At 33.8% G+C, this 23,366-nt stretch overlaps 1 protein-coding gene across 4 annotated transcripts in view; it reads left to right on the top strand.

Annotated features, from left to right (window-relative positions):
* Nucleotides 1-23,366, top strand: part of MDGA2 (MAM domain containing glycosylphosphatidylinositol anchor 2) — an 868,798-nt gene that overhangs the window by 646,564 nt on the left and 198,868 nt on the right. For all 4 annotated transcript variants that reach the window (XM_021668181.2, XM_064365839.1, XM_021668182.2 and 1 more), the window contains one exon: nt 4,222-4,515. In XM_021668181.2, coding sequence (XP_021523856.1) covers nt 4,222-4,515 — 294 coding nt within the window. The remainder of the gene's footprint in view (nt 1-4,221; nt 4,516-23,366) is intronic.

The raw sequence follows: 23,366 nt of genomic DNA, 5'->3' as shown, positions 1-23,366 counted from the left end.
TTTGTGTGTGTGTGTGTGTGTGAGCGAAAAAAGCAGCTAATGTCTACTTATTTAAAATATAATTAGATGCAGCTGTCTATACTGTACAGTAACATGTTTTACAGACCGAATAATAGTAGTCACAGCTATTTATACTACTTGCCAACATGCTTTTCTCACTTAATAATATAAATGTCTTATCAATAAATATAAGTCTATTGCATCATCATTTAAAAAGTCCATGTCATATTCTATTGTTCACCGGTTTTATGATTTATTTAACAACTCCATTAGGCTGTTTTCAGGTTGTTGTTTTTTAAATTAAAGCAGTGTTGTGTCGAGCACTCTCATTGAGGCTTGTAGTCTTTATACTGACATGAACAAAACTGTTTATTATGATAAAGCTTAGACAGGGTAGCAGAAAGCCTGGAAGAATGAGGCTAGTGACAGAGAGGCCACTTAGGATGCTGTCACAAGAAAATAAAAAGATGACTTCTGAGAAAACTGCCTATGGCCAGGACAAGAAGTAGGCAGATATGAAACATAGTTTCAAATAAAAAAATAACCAGATTTGATTGCTGTTTTGAAATGGTGGATGAGAGGAAATGGTGAAACAAATAATGCTGTATGGTTTTCAATTAGCAGATGGAATCCATTGAAATTAACCAAGTCAAGCGATAAAATGGTGCTTAGGTTTGGAGGTTTGAAAAGCTTTTGGAATATAAAGATAGGCTGCAATCATGAGCCTTTGGAATAAAGTTATAATTTGTTATCAACACATAAAACAGAGAGAAGTCTATGAGAACAAATGAGATCTCTAAACAGAAAAATTTATAAAAAACAATTGAGAGTTGAGTAATTCTTATGGATAGAAAATTTAGTGGGGACAGAAAGATAGAGACGCATATAACAGCTTTGAGAAATTATACAATTATTTTGGCCAAGAGACTTTTAGGGAAAGATTGACCCTGATTTAAAATCTTCCTTTTTTTTTTCTGTTGCCTGGAGTGCAGTGGCTCCATCTCAGCTCACTGTAACCTCCGCCTCCCGGGTTCAAACAATTCTCCTACCTCAGCCTCCTGAGTAGCTTGGACTACAGGTGCAAGCCACCATGCACAGCTAATTTTTTTTAGTAGAGATGAAGTTTCACTATGTTGGCCAGGATGCACTTGATCTCCTTACCTCGTGATATGTCCGCTTTGGCCTCCTAAAGTGCCGAGATTACAGGTGTGAGCCACCGCGCTTGGCCTAGGAAGAGATAGATATTAATTTTCTAGCTAGGTTTTGCTATTTTCTAAAACCTGGGATAATTTATCTGAAAATCAATTTTTATGTTATCAAGATTAAAATTGAGGTTTATATTTCTGTAACTTTGGCAGGGAGGGAAATTTATCTAAATACATGAATAAAATAAATTTTAAAAGGGATATGTGAACTATTTAGCATGGCAACATTTAAAAAATATAGCTCATCAAGAATCTATTGTAATTTGAATGCTCTAATGTAAAAAGATCTTTAAATATCCATTTTATTAAGTTAGGAAATAAACACGATTTTGACACCACTTCTCTTTTTAACTTTTTACTATTCATTCTTATAATCAGAACATCAGTAACGTTGGGACTAATAAAGTACAAATTCTTCGTTTTAGAAATGATAAGGCTGGGCACAGTGGTTCATGCCTGTAATCCAAGCACTGTGGGAGGCCGAGGAGGGTGGATCACCTATGGTTGGGAGTTTGAGACCAGCCTGGCCAACATGGTGAAACCTTCTCCACTAACAATATGAAAAAATTAGCTGGGTGTGGTGGTGCGCACCTGTAATCCTAGCTACCCAGGAGGCTAAGGCAGAACAATCTTTTGAACCCGGGAGGCGGAGGTTGCACTGAGCCGAGATCCTGCCACTGCACCCCAGCCTGGGCAACAGAGCAAGTCTCCATCTCAAAACAATGACTGAAAATAAAATTAATACAGACAGTGGTTGTGGTTGGCTAAGGTCATGTAGCTTGTTTTTGGAATAGATATGGATTGAATATTTCAAGTAATAGCACACTATTAGTCTTTAAAGTATAAACTTTTTTCATTTATTTTACACAGATTTATCAAAATCTGGATATTTATTTTGGGGTTGGTATATCTTATAAGGAGTTTTGACATACATGAAAAATGTTCAGATATAGATTGATAATTGATACGGTTATTTAAGGAATATAGATGTTGGCCTTATCCACTGTGATAACAATGATGATTGAAAAAATAAAAGATAATTTACAAAATATTTCTTATATACTCCCTCACATTCATCTCGACTCTTTTATATTGTCCCTGAAACAGTGACCAAGTGACACGCAGGAATTTGTGTCCAATTTGTCATGAGCAGAAAGAGAGGAGTCTAGTGCTAACACTCAAAAGTTATTAATTCCAGATACCATTTTATTGACCCTCCTTCAGTCTTCATGTCTTACATTGGCTACCTGCTATAAATTAGTTTTTGTTTGTATTCTGTTCAAATTGAAGTATTTATTATCTCTTATTCTTAATGTTCTCAGTTGTTATATTTTAATATTAAGTATTTGGCCCTGGTGATTATCAAGGGGATTTAGATGAAAACATGAAATCCCTAATTGTGCCTGTCACAGAGTAGGGGGATAATAAATGTTAAGTGCTGAGGTTATTCTTCACCCTTTCTCATGGAGGGTGATAAGTATCACAGTTCCATTCCAATCTTATTGTTACATGATGCTACTTAGATTTTAATTGCATCGTTCACTTCAAAAAGAACAAATACTTTGACAAATTTTTTTGTTTCTTTATACAAGAACAAATTATTTAGCCATTTAGGTTTTTAAAATGCAGCCATTTTAAACATCTATTTTGTTAATGTCACTTTCTAGGATGTGTATATCTACTTCAAAATGATGGTGGTTAGTATTTCCTATTATTTAAATTCTAAGAAGTTAAGCATTGTGTGATCAGTTTTTTAACAATAAGTAAGCGAAAGAATTAAATGAAAAAGTGAATTGAAGATATCTGAATAGGAAGATAATTCTCATATCACTTTGAACTTGAATTTATTTGTTCTATAAGTAATAAGGGAACATTTCAAAATTAGTTGAAAAATAATTTTAAACGTAATTATATTGAGTTTTGTACCTGGGCACTGGTGCATAATAAAACTGAAAGGAAGAATAAAACCTTTCGTTTTTCATTCATGTGCAGTACTGCTTCCAAAGGGAACATATAACATTTATCAGAAGGATAGAATTATTCATGTTTCTGGTTATTTTTATTTACAGCATTCTATTTAGCTTGTGCTTTTTTGATAGATGTTCTACTGCACAAATGCATTTGAATTCATATACAATTGTATAAGAAATAAGAATCTTCCAATGGAACTAATGATAATGTTTATAAGAAAAATCATTGTATAGTACTTCCCTCATATCACTTAATACTGTTCACTAAATCCTAACATAAATATATTTCAGCACAATAAAGTAAGTTACAGTAAAATCAATCTAACTTTCTTATAAATATTCTCTGTAAATCAGAAATTAGCTTTACTTGAGAAAAATTATAATTCTTATATTAGTTGAAATGTATTTTGTAGTTATTTAATATTTTTTAGAAAAATTGGCAACATTATGGCAAACTATTTACAATGACTTCAAAATATTTTGAAATGAAATAATAAGAAATTCAAATTCACAAAAAAAAAGTCCAAAAAAGGAGAATAGAATGGATTGTCACATTGCTTGATTTCACTCCCACCGGGGAGAAACAAACCCTAAATCTTAGAATTTGGCAAGTTTTTAAACCAGTTAAAACTGATTTTTTATCAGAGGTTTCTCTTTTTCCCTTTCTGACTACTTGCACTTATTGTGACTACTAAGTCTACACAGCTGAATGCTACTCTTCTATGAAATGGAGATGTTAAAGCCCCAGTTAATGGCTAATAATGACAGGTCACTGAGAAGATTATTCTTATGTTGACCATTCACTTTTCAATTCAATGCCTTAATTACTTTGCTGATGTTTGAAGTCCTGATTTAAAAATATACAGTGAAAACAATTAAACATGATTTTAAGTGAGATTATGTTCCATTTATTCCCAAGGTTTTTGGTCATCTGAATTGTCACATTTCTTCAACCAGCAGAAATTGTTTCCTTATGATTTACTGTATCTGAATATGCTCTACCAGTTTATACTAACCTTGAAAAATTTTCTTTTTCCCATTTCAAGTTCCACCCAATCTGACTGTTCCACAGGAAAAATCACCATTGGTCACCAGAGAAGGAGACACAATAGAACTGCAATGTCAAGTAACTGGCAAACCTAAACCAATCATCCTTTGGTCTAGAGCGGATAAAGAAGTTGCAATGCCTGATGGATCCATGCAAATGGAGAGTTATGATGGAACACTGAGGATTGTGAATGTATCTAGGGAAATGTCAGGAATGTACAGATGTCAGACCAGCCAATACAATGGATTCAACGTGAAACCAAGGGAGGCCTTGGTGCAGCTCATCGTTCAGTGTAAGTAAATTCCCTTTTCGTGCATTTCCGTGTGGGGACAAGGGAGGAAGGGTTACCATTATTCTACCAGTCAAATGAGGTGATTTTTGGAATTGGATTAGGAAAACTATTTCTACATTAATGCTACCCAATTTAAAGTATAATTTACCCTAAATCTGCTTTTTACATGAGCTTATACACACTAATAGAGTTGTGTGTGTGTGTAATAATTATGATGGTGTTACTGATTGGTTAATGCCAAAGAATCAACAAACCTAATGGTGAGAAACTGTTCATGTGCAATAAGCAAAGTGGAGACTGGAAGTAATTGCTAATTCGGGTTGTTATACATGTTTGTTTTCACGGTCCATGTTTTTACTTCAGGCAATTGCATGTCCTTTTTCCAAATTATCTACCTATTTCAAGCATCTCTTTGCTTAAATTATGGAGCTCTAATCATTGAAATGCGATGTTTGCATACCTGAAGTTGTAACAGTGAATTACATAATTATCTAGTAATATACTGATAATTCAGGGAAGTCTAAGATGCTGATTTTTTGCTGGATTTGTCATAGTATATAATTGTTTTACTGAAAATTGAATAAGATACATTTTAACTACTTTTTTACTGAAATTAGTTATGGTACTGATTAAAACCATAGCTATTATGGAGTTTATATCGGCTTTCCATATTAAAAAATATCAAAATCCACACACTTAGGGGTCAGTAAAAATGTACCAGTGTTACTATTGTTGGGTTATTACAGAATGCCCTGGTAACTGAACTGCCCAATGGTAAAGACATTGCTGAAAGAGAAGAAAACTAACACAATCTATTCAGTCTCTAATAGGGCTACTGTAAATTTTAATTGATATACTGTTTGTTAAGTACATGGTACAAAGTTTTCATTAAACAGATGAATTAGGTGAAACCATGCACTTCAGTAAAACTATGTCATTTTTGTCTATTTCGTAACTCAGGAAATTGAAAATAGAATTTAATCCAAAAATGTCTATTTTTATATTAGACTTAAAGTTGTTGGCAGAGTGAATTAACTATTTTATATTTGAGTGAATAATTAAAATATGAAAATATGTATGGGACTATTTAGCTACAAATGTATTTATACATGAGGTATGAGTGTAGGGTGAGACACAGGGTTCTGGGTGCTGCTTAACTATTCCCTACCCCTCATCTATAGAATCTCAGATTCCAGATTTGCTATTTGTCCTGTAAATATGCAAACTGATATTTGCAAACAAATGCTAAATAACTTGGCTGATTTCTGATTGATTATGAGTTGTTTTTCTTTTTCTCCAAATAAGGTAGGTTTTAGATGTCAAGTTGCATTCGGCAGTTTAATATTGCCTTTTTCTCACTGGCCTCTATCCTCATGACAGTATGTTCATGGGCATGAGGATCATGTGAAAACAAGTTTCAGAAAAAAAAAAAAAAGAAAGGGAAACTGCTTCTCATTTTCTAAAAAAAAAAGTGAGATACCCTCAAGTGACCACAAAGGAATTTGATATAATTTGGAACACTTCAATCTTGCTGGTAAGCACAGGATTCTGAGCTGCTTCGAGTTATGCACAAAGCTTCGGTGTTCCTGCACTTATTAGTGCAATTAGTTTTCACTCTGCTCACTCCTTTCTGCAGAAGTTCTGATACTAATAAAAGCTACAGATCCAGTGGCTCTAGAGAACTTCAAATTAAAGTTTTAAGAAATCAGAATCTCCATTCTCCATAGAATATACTTAAATCCAGAATTCTCTTGATTAACTACACTTAATATTTTTTTCTTTTTTTCTTCTTCTTAATTAGTCCCCTAGAACATATAAATTCAGCATAAGATTTTAGAATTCAATTCTAAAATAGTGAATGACAATAAACAGTTGCATAGTTGTCTCTAGTGTGACAGGGATGAACATAATTGAGGAAAAAATACCTATAGACAAAGGCAAAGTTTAGTTATTTTAAGGTAGGTAAAAAGATGAAATTTATGTGCATCCCAAGGTGACTTCCCAGAGTGGGGGATGTAATACAACAGTATTTCCTCTCAGATGCAAGCTTCCCTGGCCTGCCCTGGAAGGCAAATGGATGTAGGCAGTCTTGCTAGTTCCTGGTGAGTATCATGTTATCATGGCTTTCAAGGACGTCCCTTCCATATATTTCCAACTCTTCTGGAGAACCTGGTTATATATACTATTTTCCAGGTACAAATAACTCGTATCAACTCCAGAATATCCCTGAGTACATCAAAGGTTCATTTTCCAGGCATATAATCCCTGCCAGATCTTACCTACATGACTATCTAAGGCTTATTCTTGCAAAAATAATAATACAGGATATCTAATAATGTTTTTAAATTGATAAACATTCTAACTTTTATAGTGATTTTTTTTTTAAGAGACAAGGTTTTATTCTGTTGTCCAGGCTGAAGTACAGTGGTATGATCATAGCTTACTGCAGTCTTGCTCAGTAAAATCAGGCTCAACCGATTCTCCCCGCTTAGCTTCCCAAGTATCTGGGACTACAAGTGTGTACCACAATATATGGCTAATTTTTAAATTTTGTGTAGTGATGGGATCTTGCTATGTTGCTCAGGCTTGTCTCAAACACCTGACTTCAAGCAATCTTCCTACCCTCCTCTCCCAAAGTGTTGAGACTACACATGAGCCACCATGTTCATCTCGATTTTTTAAAATTTGAAAATAATTTATTTTTTGCTTATCTTGGATGCCTGTGCTACATGTAAGAAATAATATGGAATATAAAAAACTAAGTTATCTCATACATATGTAGACATACATATGTATACATCAATGTACATATTTTATATCATCCTTAGCAATTAAGTCCATCATTGCAGCTAACAAGCTATGCTTTATATATTTTGTATTCCAAGCATAATATATTTTATATTATAGCTATTCAGTAAACTTGTTGAGTAAATATAAGACACAATAACACACAAAAAGAAGCATGCCTGGTTTGCTAGTCTATTGTCGCATTGCTATAAAGAAGTACCTGAGACTGGCTGATTTATAAAGAAAAGAGGTTTAATTGGCTTACAGTTTAGCAGGCTGTACAGGAAGCATGATGCTGATATCTGCTTCTGGGGAGGCTTCTGGAAGCTTACAACCATGGCAGAAGGCGAAGCGGGAGCTTGCACATCACATGGTCAGAGTAGGAGCAAGAGAGAGAGCTGGGAGGTGCTGCACGTTTTTAGATGAATAGATCTCATGAGAACTCACACTATCCTGTCGGATGACAGTACCAAGGGGGAGTGGTGCTTAACCCATTCACGAGAAACCCCACCAAGATCCAATCACCTTTTACCAGGCCTCACTTCCAACACCGAGGATTACATTTCAATATGATATTTGGTCAGGGACATAGATCCAAACTATATCACCTGTTTTTTTTTAATTACTTAAGTTTCAGGGATATCTGAGGATTTGCTGCATACAGATTTCTTCCTTAAGATGTTTACTACATTGACAAATTCTGAAACTGCCTATTTTATACACAAGCACACACACATGTATAATTTTATCTGTTTTAAGACAAAAGAATGAAAAAGAGGTCATAATAAATAAGAAAAACAGTATTTTCAAGACATTTTTTACTTTCTTAGTTTTACTTGTGTCCAGTTAAACAATAACCACTCAGAAAAACTAAAGGAACACAGAATGAATTGTATGTAGGACATTGATGAGTGTAGGTCATCTATCCCTAAAAGAAAATAGTATATGTATGTATTTTCAAGTAGTATAAATAATGAAACCCTCCACTTAGGGTTCTAAATATCCAAATGAGATTTATTCATAGCTAATGTTATCTTTAAAAGGAAGCATTATAATTTATAAAACTGTAAGCTTTATAAAAACTTTTTGAATTATTACTATCACTAATTAATTTGCCTCTTGTAAAAATTTGTACATAGGAGGGACAGAAGCCTAGAGATACTTTAGTACATCCTATATCCTGTTAAGAGTAACATAATCACTATAATGAAATAGTTAGATTAATTCTTGTTCACATTGCTTATTTTTAGAAAGCAAAAGGTTTTTTTAATGACTTTTAACTTCTACAATTGCTAGTTACCACACAAAGTATGGACCAGAATATGAAATTGAAAGTACAAGTTTTTTGAAAAAAAAGTATCCTTAAATTAAATCTAAAATGTTTCTCCAGATAAAACTTCAAAATATAATGTAAAGTTTTAATAATATTTTAAATATTTTATCCATTGCTTAATTTATTTCCATTTTTTTGAATGGTAAAACAATTATTTTTTGAATATTTGGCTCATTTTTATTTGAAGCAGCATTAGAATAGCATAATTTAAAATAAAGATATTATATATATTAATTTATTCATAGTATTATCGTAGTATATATTGAGCTACTGAACAAAACTAAAACAACTTTCTAAACAAAGTACCTGATTGCTTGAATATTGATTAAATAAAAGTTCCATTGGATTTTCAAATATATATTATTATATATTTTTTCAAATATATATTAATAAGAAACTAGGATATGCTTACTGTCTCCCTAAAAGAAAGTATTTTTATATCTGTATTATGTAAGTATACTTACAAAACTATATGCTATAATTTTATTTGATAAACTATAACATTTTATTTTTAATGTAAGCTGTTCTTTAGTTTCATCTCAAAGCACTATTAAAGTCTTTTAGTAACTTGAATATATTTCCAAGTATAATTCCTTGAAAATTAACTGGAGAATATATATATTGCATTGAGTGTCACTTCTGCTGTTAAGGCTCCACCATGTGTATGCTCATTTGTTGTACCTACAACTAATGAGATGATATTTCTGTTAAGAAGTACAGGTCTGTCGGGGGGAAATAGGGGAGGGACAGTGCGGGGTGGGGAGTTGGGGAGAGATAGCATGGGGAGAAATGCCAGATACAGGTGATGGGGAGGAAGGCAGCAAATCACACTGCCATGTGTGTACCTATGCAACAATCTTGCCTGTTCTTCACATGTACCGCAAAACCTAAAATGCAATCAAAAAAACATAAAAACTAAAAAATGAAATAAAAACTGGTACTGGATTTTGCAAGAAATAGCAAGTCACCCTGACGTTATAATTGTATGGCATTTACAATAAAGAGAATTGACGATAAAAAAAAAAGAAGTATAAAATATATACTAAAAACTGAAGACAGATAATAGTGTTAGATTGTATTAAGTAACTGCCTTTTACCTAACTCCAAATCTAATTAATACAACCCTTATAATTTGTATTTTCCAAGCAAAGAAAAATTATGAGAAAAATAATCAGGGCTGTTGATAAACGCGTGTTCCTCACCTGTTTCAGTTTCCAAAGCAAGACCAAATTAGGTAAAGGAGAGAGAGCCAGAGATCAGGGTTTTATTTAATATGACTCCTTTTCTCAAGAAACCTAGTGAAGAGAGTATGCCACTTACTTTTAATCAAAATGAATGTTCAACAAAAAGCAAAATTTCATGAACCTTACTTACAAAGAAAAAGAAAATTAAAGATAGATTGGAAAGTGCTATAACACATATGCTCCCTATTGTTAGACAAGTTACTGAGTAATATTTTGTAGTTTTGAGATAGATAGAATTAGTGTACTGAGGTAATGTAACTATTTTTTGATTTTTTTAAAAGCAAAATTATGGAAATATCAGTATGACTAGGGATTTATCTAAAACTGATATCAAAGACAAGGTAATTATTGATAAAAGAGGAAATACCAGAGGCTCTAGGCCAGGCCAAAAGGCTATCCAAAAATTTTATAAATGAGTAAACAAAATTTATTAGGAGGGTAATAATGACTTTCAGCTCAGTAGCCTGAACAAGCTTTACATGTCCAGGTCTGTTTCTTATTTTCTATAATAATTCAGTGTATCTCTTCTCTTTTCCACGAGCATGGTAATTCAGCGTTGCCTCTCTGGCTAGGCTTTTATGCTCCTCTTCTGTTTATACCAATTCTTCCAACCGCTTTTACCATTTAAGTCCTGGCTAAGTCATACCTCTCTATACTGCCTCTTGGTGATGTCAAAGGATCTTTATTGATAGTTCCATGGACACTAGCATTAGCATGTAGAAGACAATTCAGAGCTTCAAAGTAAAACTTCATTTTGATGACGTGCATTAGATGATATATTGCTTTCAAAGCCACTAGGTTTTATTTTACAATTGCCTTTCTCAGAGCTCTCCTGTAACATTGGCTATACATATCGTTTAATAAATAATTCTATTGGTTGTGTAGGTTTACACTGAACTATTGTTCTCTAATTGGATTTATTTCTTATACCAAAGTGACTTGATTCTAACAGCCTTTGGTTTCCTTCCATAAAATAAATTTATACTCAATGTTTGAAGACTTATCTTTGAGATTATTCAAAATACTTTATTAGAAACATTAATGGTAACTTCAAAGTTATTTTCAAAATGTTTCTGGTGATGACTGCATCAAGACTATATATCCACTGCCACTATAAGGATAATGACTTCAAAGACAACCTTCATTTGGAGGGTTTTCTTTGACTTATCAAATGTTAGTTTTATCATTTATTTACATTAATATTTCTGTTTTATCCTATTCTATTATCTTCTTCCTGCCTGTAGTTCTTATCTTAGAAGAAACAATATATATAGAAACAATGTATTGTAAGATAGTGTCCAATTTAAACTCTGTACAAAATAAGCTCTAGGATTATTATTTCAAGTCAACATGCATCTTATTTTATCTTTCCATGGACTTACATTACTCTTGAATATTTGAAAATTGAACTTCCCAAGAATAAATCTTATTTTTCAAAATGTTTCTAGGATGGATATACTTTAGTTGAACAACTCCTGCCATCCTCGGCATTTTCTTTGCTCTCTGTATCTTCAAGAGAGCACAGCATGATAGATAATAAAGGGGCAAATAACCATCTAAGAAATTGTCCAAGAAAATAGAAAGAAACTCTCCCTCTCTTGAGGACTAAGTACATGGCACATATATAATATCTTCAGATAGAGCGACTGACTACACATTACCTGTAAAGAAGATCAGTTTATCAAATATGTGGCTCATGTAAGGAAAGTTAAGTGTATAGTTTATTTTTCTGGTTTCTTTTCTGCTGGTGCCTTAATGTAAGTACAACCATAATTTAATGTTTAGACAAAGCATATGTATTAAAAGTTTTATTTTTCAGCATCTCTGCAAAGAAGTGAGAGAGTAACCAGCTAGTTTTAACAGCATGATTAAGTGTGCAAATTAAGCCAAGCAAAACTCATTTTTATTGGTATTGTCAGCTAGATACTTCTCTCCATCCCAACTGTGCAAAAGTGAATTCAACTAGATAATATCATTTCCATAATACTGTAAGGATATTTCCCCACCTTGAAACCCTTCAGATGTGTGATTAAGTTAAATGTATCATACAGGTTTTTGTTTGTTTTTTTTTTTTCAATTTTTGGAGACAGGGTCTCTCTTGCCCAAGCTGGAGTGCAGTAGCACAATCGTAGCTTACTATAGCCTCAACTCCTTGGCCCAAGGGATCCTCAACCTCCCGAATAGCTGGGATTACAGGTGTGAGCCACCATGCTGCGCTAATTTTTACATTTTTTTCTAGAGACAGAGTCTTGTTATGTTGCCCAGCCTGGAATCAAACTCCTGGCCTCAAGCGTCTCACCCATCTCGGCTTTCCAAAGTGCTGGAATCAAAGGTGTGAGCCACTATGCACTGAGTTAAATTTTTGATAAAAAAGTTTACATGCCTCTTTTCCTGGGGGCTTTTTTCTTTCCTCCCTTTTTTGCTTTTTGGAAATACAGTTTCTTCTAAGAAAAATGAACTTAAACACATATGTAAATATATGTATGTGACCAAAAAGTTTGGTGCTTTCATAATTTTTCTTAATTAAAAAGGAATTTCTCTTTCTTCCAAAAACTAAATTCATTCTTCTGAAATACAGAATTCGGGCATTTCATACATACTATGATCATCTCCCCTGTAACACAAAGGTAATAATAATAAATCATTATAATAAACCAAACATAAAGATGAACAATAATAAATCCTATGAACATTCCTGTGATATTATCAGTTTATTTTAAATATACCAGCAATAGTATGCTTGGTGCATAGGGAAATATAAAGTGCTATCAAATTAATTTACAAGGGTATAATGTCTTTAGGTCTTTGATTAGAAAAAAAATAAATATTCAAAGAACTTCAGAAAGTTAGGTAACAATGTAAAAAACTGATTTTCAAAAAGTACTTTCATTAATGCATGACAAAGCCAATCAGAAAGTGAGAAATCAAAAACACTATTTGAGAGAAAGAGATATACATTTACTAGAGGGGTTAATCCACCTCCAGGCACTATTCATGTAGAATTTTAGTTTATATGTTGTTGTTTGCAATTTTATCTTTATTATTAATTGTTTAATTTATATCATATTTTAATATTTACTACCAGCCACACATTTTTTGGTTTTGCGTATATTATGTTGGGTTATATTATATGATGCTAATAACTTTGCAGCAAATTCCTCTATTGTATAATCTACCAAGGGTCTTTCCACTACTTTTAAACTTATGAACTGCTAGAAGCATATCTGGTATCAAATTCACATGCAAGGATATAAGACGAAATTTATACCCAATAGCTTGCCAGCATGTCCTTCCACTCCTGTCTCCTGGGAACCTTTGAAAATGTCTAAAAACATGGTTTTATTGAATCAGTGGAGGAAAAGGAGTGCTCCTGGCATCTAGAGAGTAGAGACCATGGCTATTGCTAATTGTCTGAAACACATATGGCAGTCTTCCAACACAGAGTTTTCTTGCTCAAAATATAATTCTGTAATTCTTTATGGTGGAGTAGGAGGCTCTAGCCTGTTTATTTTATGGTGTTTAGAGGGATCTTAGGTCTGTGATTTTTAGATTACAGTAATATGTCCTTCTCTCCAACATCATGACAATAAAAACTCTCCAGACATTGCCAAATGTCCCTGACTGGCAAAAATCACCCCAGGTTAGGAACCACTGCCTAGATGAGGACTAATAGACAAGGAGACAAGGTCTACACAATTTGGAGATGAGAACTCTGCCAGAATCCTCTGCCCCACAGGAGCCAATGTCTCTTTTTACAAATCTCTAGGCATAATCTCCAGGGTCCCTGAAGAGACGTGCCAGTTACAAGAGTCACCGCACTAAGCTCAAAGCCATGGCTTCCTGTTAGCATTCCTCTCAAATCCAGAAGCAATTTAATGTAGAAATGTCACCTAAAATTATAGTTGACATTCTTCCCTTGTCGGTTTATCAGAGGATCAGAGCTAGAACTTTAAAAGAAGGCCAAATTCTCATATAGTAGGGAAAAGCTTTATTCCTCTAATTGTACCTACTCTTTTCGTCTGCCATACTAAGAATCTTAGCAATTCTTTTAGTCCTATATTTTTCTGCATTTGATAATAATAGTTAGAGTTTCATATATTAAGCAAGTGTGTTTCCAGTATATGTTTTTGTTTTGTGACTTGCCTTTTGATTTATCTTCTATGAACTGCTGTGCCTATATTCTTCCTTCATAGGCCTTTTGGCTTTGCGTCTGGGTTTGGCAGGGAGTAGCTGTATTTTATGCTGTTCCATCAAATCATTTCAGTCTACCTTGTGAGTTCCTTTCTTCTAGCCAATGAATATTTTCTTGAAGCGTTGAAAATTCTAGAAAGCAAAAATAAAGTTTCTTCAGAAGGATACCTCAGGACTTAAACTGACCATGCATTATAACATTAAAATAAATTCTCATTGATTATATACCATCAAGACTTATTTTAAATGTGGAAATTACTCTTTCTTTTTAATTCAAACTATTTTCAAAAAGAAGTCAAATACTTTTCTTGAAATTTAATATGTGTACTGTTTTCTTTTATACTGTTTCTCATTCAAGGAAATAAAAGTTTTATAATGTTTTTCTTGGAAAAAGATTATTTAATTTGAGTAGCATTCCTTTTTAAGAAGATAATTATACTAAATTAATCAAGGGAGGAAACTATTAAAAGCTAAGCAGGAAACTGAAATGTATTTAAGAAAAATAGGAAGTATTAATTTTTATAATTTACATTATTTGCATTGAAACATATGGATGAAATTGCAGAAGCAATCAGATGTTTCTTGAGTGTTCTGTTTCTTTGTGCCCATCGGTGTCAATAGTTTATCCAGTATTTGAAGCCATATTTTCATAAACACAACATGACTGCTTTGTGTACAACATAAAATGATGAATATAGTGCTTTATAGCTCAGTTAAAAGATGTAAGTAATTTGAGTACGAAGAGTTTTCACTTTAAGTGCTCACTTGAAGCTCTAAGGTACAATCAATCATTCAGTCACAGATACACATAGATATAGATGCAGATGATGTGGATAATTAGAGAGATATGTATGAATGCAGGGATGTATCTCTGTCTACTTATCTGTCTATCCACCTGCCTATCTGTATCTGTCTATGTCTATGTTGGCTCCATGCAGAGGGCATATTTATTGAGTGAACACTCATTCCTGTTAATGCAGTTTTCGTCCTTGTCTTTTATGATATTGTACATGCTTGTTCTGTTTTTACTTTTTGTAGGGAACTAGCCCCCACATCACCCCTGGGTACCCTGAGTTTGGTGGTGACAAAGGTTTAAGAAAAAGATTAAGAGTGAAAGCGGGACCGGGGAGCCATCACTTATTATTGGAGGCAGTGAAGGCCCTGTGCTCTGATCTCTCACTGTATTTATTGGTTACAATCACTTTGATCTATACGGTAAGGGTGGAGCGATGGTGGGGAGAGGGTGACATGATGGTGGAGTGAATCAGTGAGCCGGAACTGAATCGGTGAGCCAGAACTGGTGTGTCATTCTAAAAGTTGATAACAGTGGCAGTTTGGGAGTTTCACAAAACAAGAACACGTGGTTATCTTTAGCCTATTATCTATGTGCAGCTGGTGGAACCAGGGTCTTACAAGGAGCCTACAAGTCTGGCTTTGTCATAGTGCTATGAAGGGGTTTTAGTCCTTGAGCACAATGTTTATGGTAACAGAGCCGAGGTCACCCTGCATCGGAACATGAAGCACGGAGAGGCCTTCCTCCCCAGAGGCCTCCTGCAGCCTTCTGCAGTTTATTGTTCCAGATTTCTTTTATACATATAACCAGTTTGTGTTTATGTAGCCACAGTGAACCCTTCCTCCATTGCTGCTTCTCCCAACAGCTTTTCAGTCTTGTTTTGGCTGGTATTTATTCTTCCTATCTGTAAATCAGATTTTGATCCTATTGTTACCTTACTCTACACTCTCTTGCTTGGCAATATAATAACTTAAACTGTCATTGCTAAGCATATCTTCCCCAAATTTGTATCAGAGAAAGTCAGCTACTACAAAATGTCAACTTAGCTTCTGTATGAATTCTAAAATCTAATGTGATTAAAATTAAAAATATAGTAATTCCTTTTAATTAACGTTTTCTCCTCTTGAATTTCCTGTTCTACCAAAAGATACCTCTCCTCTCTACCAAGAGCAAAGTCATTCTGTCTTTCCTTTTTCCCATCATGAATTTCAAATTAGTATATTGTATTCTGAATTAAAGACCTGTTTGAATTCCAGCTTTGTTATTTATTCATAATTTCTCTATTCACTTTCTTATTTGCCATGATAAAAAGAAATCTTATTATCATGGATTTCTGTGAGGATTAAATTAGATGATGCCTATAAAGCATTTAGCCTAGTGTTTGACATGCTGATAGTACTCCTTAAGGGTACAGAATCCTCTGAATTCATTCCTGCTTTTCCATTCCAACTTTTTTTCAAAGGTAAGACCCTTTTACCTCCTGCAAGAAATTTCTACTATTTTTCCAAACTTTGATCTCTTTCCCTTGGCAACATTGCTGTCAGATGAACATTTTTTTTTCTTTTTTTTTATGAGTAGGAATACTTTCTGTTGCATTGATGGAAAACTCTTGTCTAACTGTTGTAAGCAGGAAAGTGTAGTTAATGTTCCAGTAAGCATTAGCATCTTCTCAACTATCAACACAGTTCTTCCCGTGTTTGCTTCACTTAGTGGTTCTCATTTCCAGTCCACCTGAAAAGCTTGCCCCTTTGTCTCTCACCCAGAGATTGATTAGAAAGACGTGATTGGTTTGGCTTGGGTAACCGCACTCCATAGCAGAGGCAGAAATACAAGCATTGATCTCTCTATTTGGAAATTCTCTATGGCTACTCATTACCTGTGATTAAAAGTTTGCTATCCTAAACTGGCAAATAGCATTCTCTACCCTTTGTGAGATCACATTTCATGTTCCAGTCAAGGTGAACAGTTCATTCGCTTATGCACATTTGAACTCAGTGCTTTTTGTCATTTCATATCCAGTGTCATGAATATTCTTAAAATAATCATGAGCCCACTCTTAACAATCTTCAACACATTACTCAAATATCATTTCTCCCATGCTATCCCCTGAAATCTCTAGCTATGTGTAATTTTTCTAAGTTCTAAATCTGTACCTTTTTTTAAATTTCTGAACTTAGCAATTTCAGTTCTATTCCTAAGTGATATACAGAGGCATTTTCCCTGTTTCTTTTTTTCTTTCTGTCTCTTTCATAAGAGATTATAAACTCTTTTCTTCATGACATAATTGCATCCTCCAAAAAATGCCTAGATCAATAAATACATAAATTGGTGAATTATTTGAAATATGATTATGTTTTTCATTTATTTCTTTTTCAATTTATTTCAGCCAATTTAGGCTGGGTGTGGTGGCTCAAAACTGTAATCCCAGCACTTTGGAAGGCCAAGGTGGGCCGATCGCTTCAGTCCAGGAGTTCAAGACAAGCTTGGGAAACACCCTATCGATACAAAAAAAAAAAAAAAACCTACAAAAATTAGCCAGACATGGTGATGCACACCTATAGTTCCAGCTCCTAGGGAGGTGGAGGTGGAAGGATCACCTGAGCCCGGGGAGGTCGGGGCTGCCGTGAGCCATGATTACATCACTCCACTCCACCCTGTCTCAAAAAATAAATTATTTTAGATTCAATTGTTTTATTTTTAAATAATTCAAATTAGTGAATCGTTTGAACTTTGATTATATTTTTCAGCTATAGTGTTGTCAGTGAAGACGTAACTCTACACATACAGTTTTTTGAACTGCATTCAACCTAGGTGACATAGTAAGACCCTGTCTCTAAAATAATAATAAAATGCAAAACTTTTTTTTTCAAGATGGAGTCTTATCCTGTTGCCTAGGCTGGAGTGCAGTGGTATGATCTTGGCTTACTGCAACCTCCGTCCTGGATTCAACGATTCTCTTGCCTCACCCTCCTGAGTAGCTGGGACTACAGGCACGTGCCACTATGCCTGGCTAATTATTTGTATTTTTAGTAGAGACAGGGTTTCACTGTGTTAGCCAGGCTGGTCTGGATCTCCTTACCTCCTGATCCGCCCACCTCGGCCTCCCAAAGTGCTGGAATTATAGGCATGAGCCGCCGCTCCCATGTGCAGATCATGCAGGATTGTTACATAGGTATACACATTCCATGGTGGTTTGCTGCATCCATCCCATACATTTCTAATGTATGCATTCTAATGCATACATTAGAAATATCTAATATAGATGACCGGCCCCCAGTCACCTACATTAGATATTTCACCTAATGTTATACCTCTCCTGTTCCCCCACCCCCTGCTATCTCTCCCCTAGCACCCCCACCCCCCAACAGGCCCTGGTGTGTGATGTTCCCCTCCCTATGGATAGATTCTAAGTCTGCCTCTGGATTCTAATTCTAGCAGTGCTAGAATTTTAATTGTGTGACTTGTGTCTGTTTCTACCACCAAATTTTCTATGCAAATAAAGGACTTAGTATGATGATCTCTAAGTAATCTTTGAGTTTGAAAATAGCTACCAACAAAATTTTCTGATTTATATTTAATGCATATGTAACAGAAATCACATACTCTATTAATTGTTTCAGGAATCTCCTAGAAACTACATGCTTGAATTAAATAAAGGATGCATAGATGACGATATGTCATTGCAACAAGATATCTGTGTTAAAACAATTCAGATATGTGTTATAATGAAAGAAAAGAATAAAGAGATTGAAGGCAAGAGACATACATAATTATTTATAGTTGGCTTTGTTGCATCTAGAGAAAATACAGTGCATTTGCAATCTTATTAAAAAAAATTCTTGCTATATGTAATGACAAAATTTCATTGCCTAATGAATTAAAATTTTCAAAGTTTATAAAGCATGATCTCTTGTGATTTTTACCTTAATCTTTCCCTTTCTTTGTTTTGTGGTTACCTTCTGTTTAGAATGAGGATGGTTGCTAGATACACTACTGGATCCATATATTAGTAGTCCATGTATCATGCATCTAAACATACGTTATTTTACAATTCCCTATTTTTAGAGACTGTGGATCTGCTGTCTTATGAAGGATGCTACTATATGTTTTCCTCTTGATACAGCCAAACATTTACATAAATACAAAGAAAAAAAATCATAATGCTTGATAAATCAGCTTAAGTTATTTTATTTTTATCTGCATGTCTGTTTCTTTGTAGATACTCTTTGCAGTTTGTGTGTAAAGAAGATAAGTTTTACAAAGCAATGGAAAAACATAGTAGCCTGAAAATTTATATTTCTCTCTCAAAAGTTACTTTATGTCAAATGCCTAATTTAAAAATTATTTCCTTTTTCTTTTAGTGACTTTTTAAAAAAACCTTCTAATTTTTGTTTTCCTCAAAGTACTCTGTCACAAAGGTTTTCTTCCAATGTTTTCATATATTAGTTCATTCGATAAGAAAAACTAATTTGTTCGGCACACACAAATACATTTGTCTGGAGTAGAAAGACGTTTGAATCAGAATAGCCATTTTGATCTTCAGCAACACACAAAGTAACTTTTAATAAGTCATGTGAGAATGCTACAGTAGGCGTGTTAGGTTTCCTTCGATAGTCTTAGGAAAATATGATTATTTTCTTAGGCTACTTTTGAATATTCTTAGCTTCAGAAAGTTTTTTTCTCTCTTTCCTCTCTCCCTCTTTCTTACTACACACACACATACGTTCATACCTACTTTTAGGGGATTGTAATTTGAATCTATTGCTTCTTGTGTGAAGATGGAACATATCAGTCACTTATTTGTTTTAAACAATTAGACTGGGTTTTCTCTAGAATTCTACATAAGAAATTTTTGATCTTTTTCAATTTTTGTGCATAGGTTGGGGGCACCATCCTATGAAATATGTTTGGTCCAAAATTGTAGCTTGACCATAATTCTAGAGTTTTGACATTGATGACTAAATAAATATATTCTAGTATTTAACCAAGAATCCCATCTGATCTTAAATGTAGGCTCCAGTAATTTCACATTTTTATATTTTAATTAGCTCATCCATAGAATTCCTTAATACTGATGCACCTTCATTGTTAGATAGAGGTTGGAAAGAGATTGAGGAAATAGGTGGAAAAAGATTGAGGATCTGCATTTACATTCTCTTTGTTGATACTTGATCTCAAAATATCTGCCTTGAATTCTCAGCTTTAGTTTTGAGTAGGGACCTGTAAAGTTGTGCACAATATGTCTATAAAATGTTTGTATGATCTTGCTGAAAGTAAAGTTTCTGCATCCATCCAATTACACTAAAACTAATAGAATATAAATGCATACTATTTTCCTTTTAGCTATAGTAATGCTACACAAATTTGCTTAAATATAATACTGAGTTTTAAAGTTTTCTCTCTTTTTACCAGGTAGATAATATTTTGACTTAAAATGTTGATTGTTCCAAATCCCTTTACATGTTGTTATTAGGTTGGTGTGAAAGTAATTGCGGTTTGGGTTATTACTTTTAATGTCAAAAACCACAGTAACTTTTGTACCAATCTAATAAAACAACAACAACAAAAATAACAACAATGAACTGACTTAAACTAGATTATAAAAGAACATCTACTTATAGTGTATCCTCTGTGTCTCATGATTGTTTTGTGTACTTACATATTCCTTTAATTTGGTCAAAATAATGACGATTCTTCCTACATTAGATTCAAGACATCGGCATTGTTTTGATTCTTGGGTGAGAGATGTTTATTTTTAAACACTTCATTCTTTTCAAGATAATGAAACTTTTTTTTGTATTTTTTCACTTTAATCAGTATTCAAATTGGAAAGCTTTAAGGAATTTAGTCAATAAATATTTCAGTTAACTCATTCAATAAATATTAATTCAGTCAATACAATTTGGCCAATTTCTCTGCTAGATTAAAGGAAATTCAAATAAGAACGAAAGGTTATCTGTGCACTAGGTAAGGTTATAATCTAATGTAGAAGCAGGCAAAACCTTTAGGTGTCAGAGGTGCCATGTGAGCACAGGTGAGGGGTAGTGGAGGCTAATTATGCTTTGTCCTGAGAGCCATGTGTGTCTGGTGTATATTTTTACATTTGAGTTCACCAGTATCAATAGATATAGATGTGAATGTGTAAAAAGATTTCCCCCAATTTTCTCACTTTGTTCTGATTTTCTTAATTGAAACTTTGTGTGTGTGTGTGCCCCACAGTCAATTTGGGAAGTTGCTTGGCCTGCCTTCCTAATATTTCTGAGAATTTCTGGAAACCTGAAGTCTCCTGTGAATCTCTTACTCTGAAATCTTTCTGTGTTCTCAGTATCTACTTTGCTATAATCCCTTAGTAATTATAATTTTCCCCTCACATTACTTTACTTATTAGACTCTTTTAAACTCTTTTTATAATTTTTTTCAAAGCAGTTTTAATCTAAGGCTGAGAGGCAGAACAGATTATTGACGATTTCTAGAAACTAAGACAGGAGGTAAATAAAGGAAAGAGATACTCTGAATGATTATCGATATTCCCAGATAGCCATCATTAGTATTTTTCTGCATAAGCAACTTTTCTTTGGTAAGTCTCTTGTTAATTCCCATCTGAGTGAGATCTTTACAACTCTTTATCCCGAGCCACTAACAGGAGGAACAATTTATAAACATCTTACCATATATAGCAATTTAGATTTTTCATGGTAATGTTCTCCTATTTAGACCCCTGTCATAATCTAAATCTAATGGACTACTAAAGGTGTTTCTTTAAAAAAAAAAAAAAAAGAAAGAAAGAACAGGGAAAACAAAAGTCAATTACTCCAGCCAAAAAAAAAAAAAAAATTATGATATTTCCACAACACAGAGTCAGCTTGGACTTTAAAAAAGTACATTTTTTACTTCTCTGTATAGTGTGTGAATATATATGTCTCTCCATGTACTAGTGCTCTTGCATCTGTAGGAAGGAATATCAAAGATAAAACAGGCAGAATGCACTGGGACAAAGAACAGAGAGCAGTAAATACCATAAATATTGAGTCTAAAATTCAGCATAGTGATAAAAGAAAAATACCTAAGCAAACAGACATTGTGCATGAAGTCCTCTTAAGAGTTTGACATCATTTAAGTCTCATTTTATGTAACGTGTTTTAGATCATTGGGCAATATTCAAAACATTAGATGGTAGCATAGATCCATTTATATGGGAACTCTGAAATTTTAGAACATACATTTTTCACCCACTAGAGCAGGAAGACAGGGCTTATCTCTCTAGTAAATGAGGGCAAAAATTTTTTTAATTGGTATTTTTCAGTTTTATGTGGAATTTTTTTTTTTTTTTTTGAGACAGAGTTTCACTCTTGTTGCCCAAGCTGGAGTGCAGTGGCACGATCTTGGCTCACCGCAACCTCCACCTCCACCAAGCAATTCTCCTGTCTCAGCCTCCTGAGTAGCTGGGATCACAGGTGTGCACCACCATGCCCGGCTAATTTTGTATTTTTAGTAGAGACGGAGTTTCTCCATGTTGGTCAGGCTGGCCTTGATCTCTTGACCTCATGATCCACCAGCCTCAGCCTCCTAAAGTGCTGGGATTACAGGCATGAGCTATGGTGCCTGGCCTATGTGGAATTTTAAAGCAATTTTCTTAAGAAATTATGCGAATATTTTCTTGTATTTTTTCCCCCAAATGGTGAAGATTGCATATATTTATATAAATGTTCCTGCTCTGATTTCAACGTTGGTTAAATCCTGAGACTATGTCATATATTTTTTTTTCCTCTGGACTTCTCATTTCCCTTTTTATGGCTCTATCTCTTTGTAACTGGATATAATATAGAATTGGAATGTATTTTATTTCTTATTATATGTATTATGCAGTTTAAATGTCAATCAGTGGAATGTTTTATACCTCTTACCAAAGGCAATACAAAATAAAACTAATTTTAAATTTTCTTTTTTTTTTTTTTAAATGTGCACCTTGATGAATTGTTTTTGATCCTCTGGGTCAGAGATTCTTATGGAGCAAAGCTTCCCTTTCTAGATCTAAAATAAAACCTGTCTCTCTGGACAGCAAAGGAACATGAAGTCAGGAAAATGCTTTCCTTTGATAAGCTTGAAAAGTCAATTTCAAGGATAGAGCACCTTGATAAAAGTCAATCAGACCAGATAAACAGAAGTGGAAACCAGGAGAAATAGAGGCATAAATAGATATGCAATATCATATACTTTTTCTAAATGGACAAGGAGGTTACACATAAAATGCAAGTATTTTGCAAGCTGGAAACACAACAACGAAAAAGAAAATAAGATAGAATGTGGAAGAAAATAATAAAAATGACTATGAATAAGAGATGCAGAAATAATTTGAGCAAATGTTTTAGAGGCTTTTGCAGTTGAGTTGTATAAACTCTCGGTAATTTCCTATTAACTTGGATCTATATGAGGTGGATTAACAAAGAAAATAGTTTAGAATATTAATTTTGTTTCTTTAATTTTCTGATTATGAATAAGTGTT

This window comes from Aotus nancymaae, unplaced genomic scaffold (assembly GCF_030222135.1).
Source record: "Aotus nancymaae isolate 86718 unplaced genomic scaffold, 86718_ANA_hifiasm-v0.15.2.pri h1tg000062l, whole genome shotgun sequence".
Taxonomy (NCBI): domain Eukaryota; kingdom Metazoa; phylum Chordata; class Mammalia; order Primates; family Aotidae; genus Aotus; species Aotus nancymaae.
Note: the sequence above shows the minus strand (reverse complement) of the source record. Positions and strands in the feature narration are given on the sequence as shown.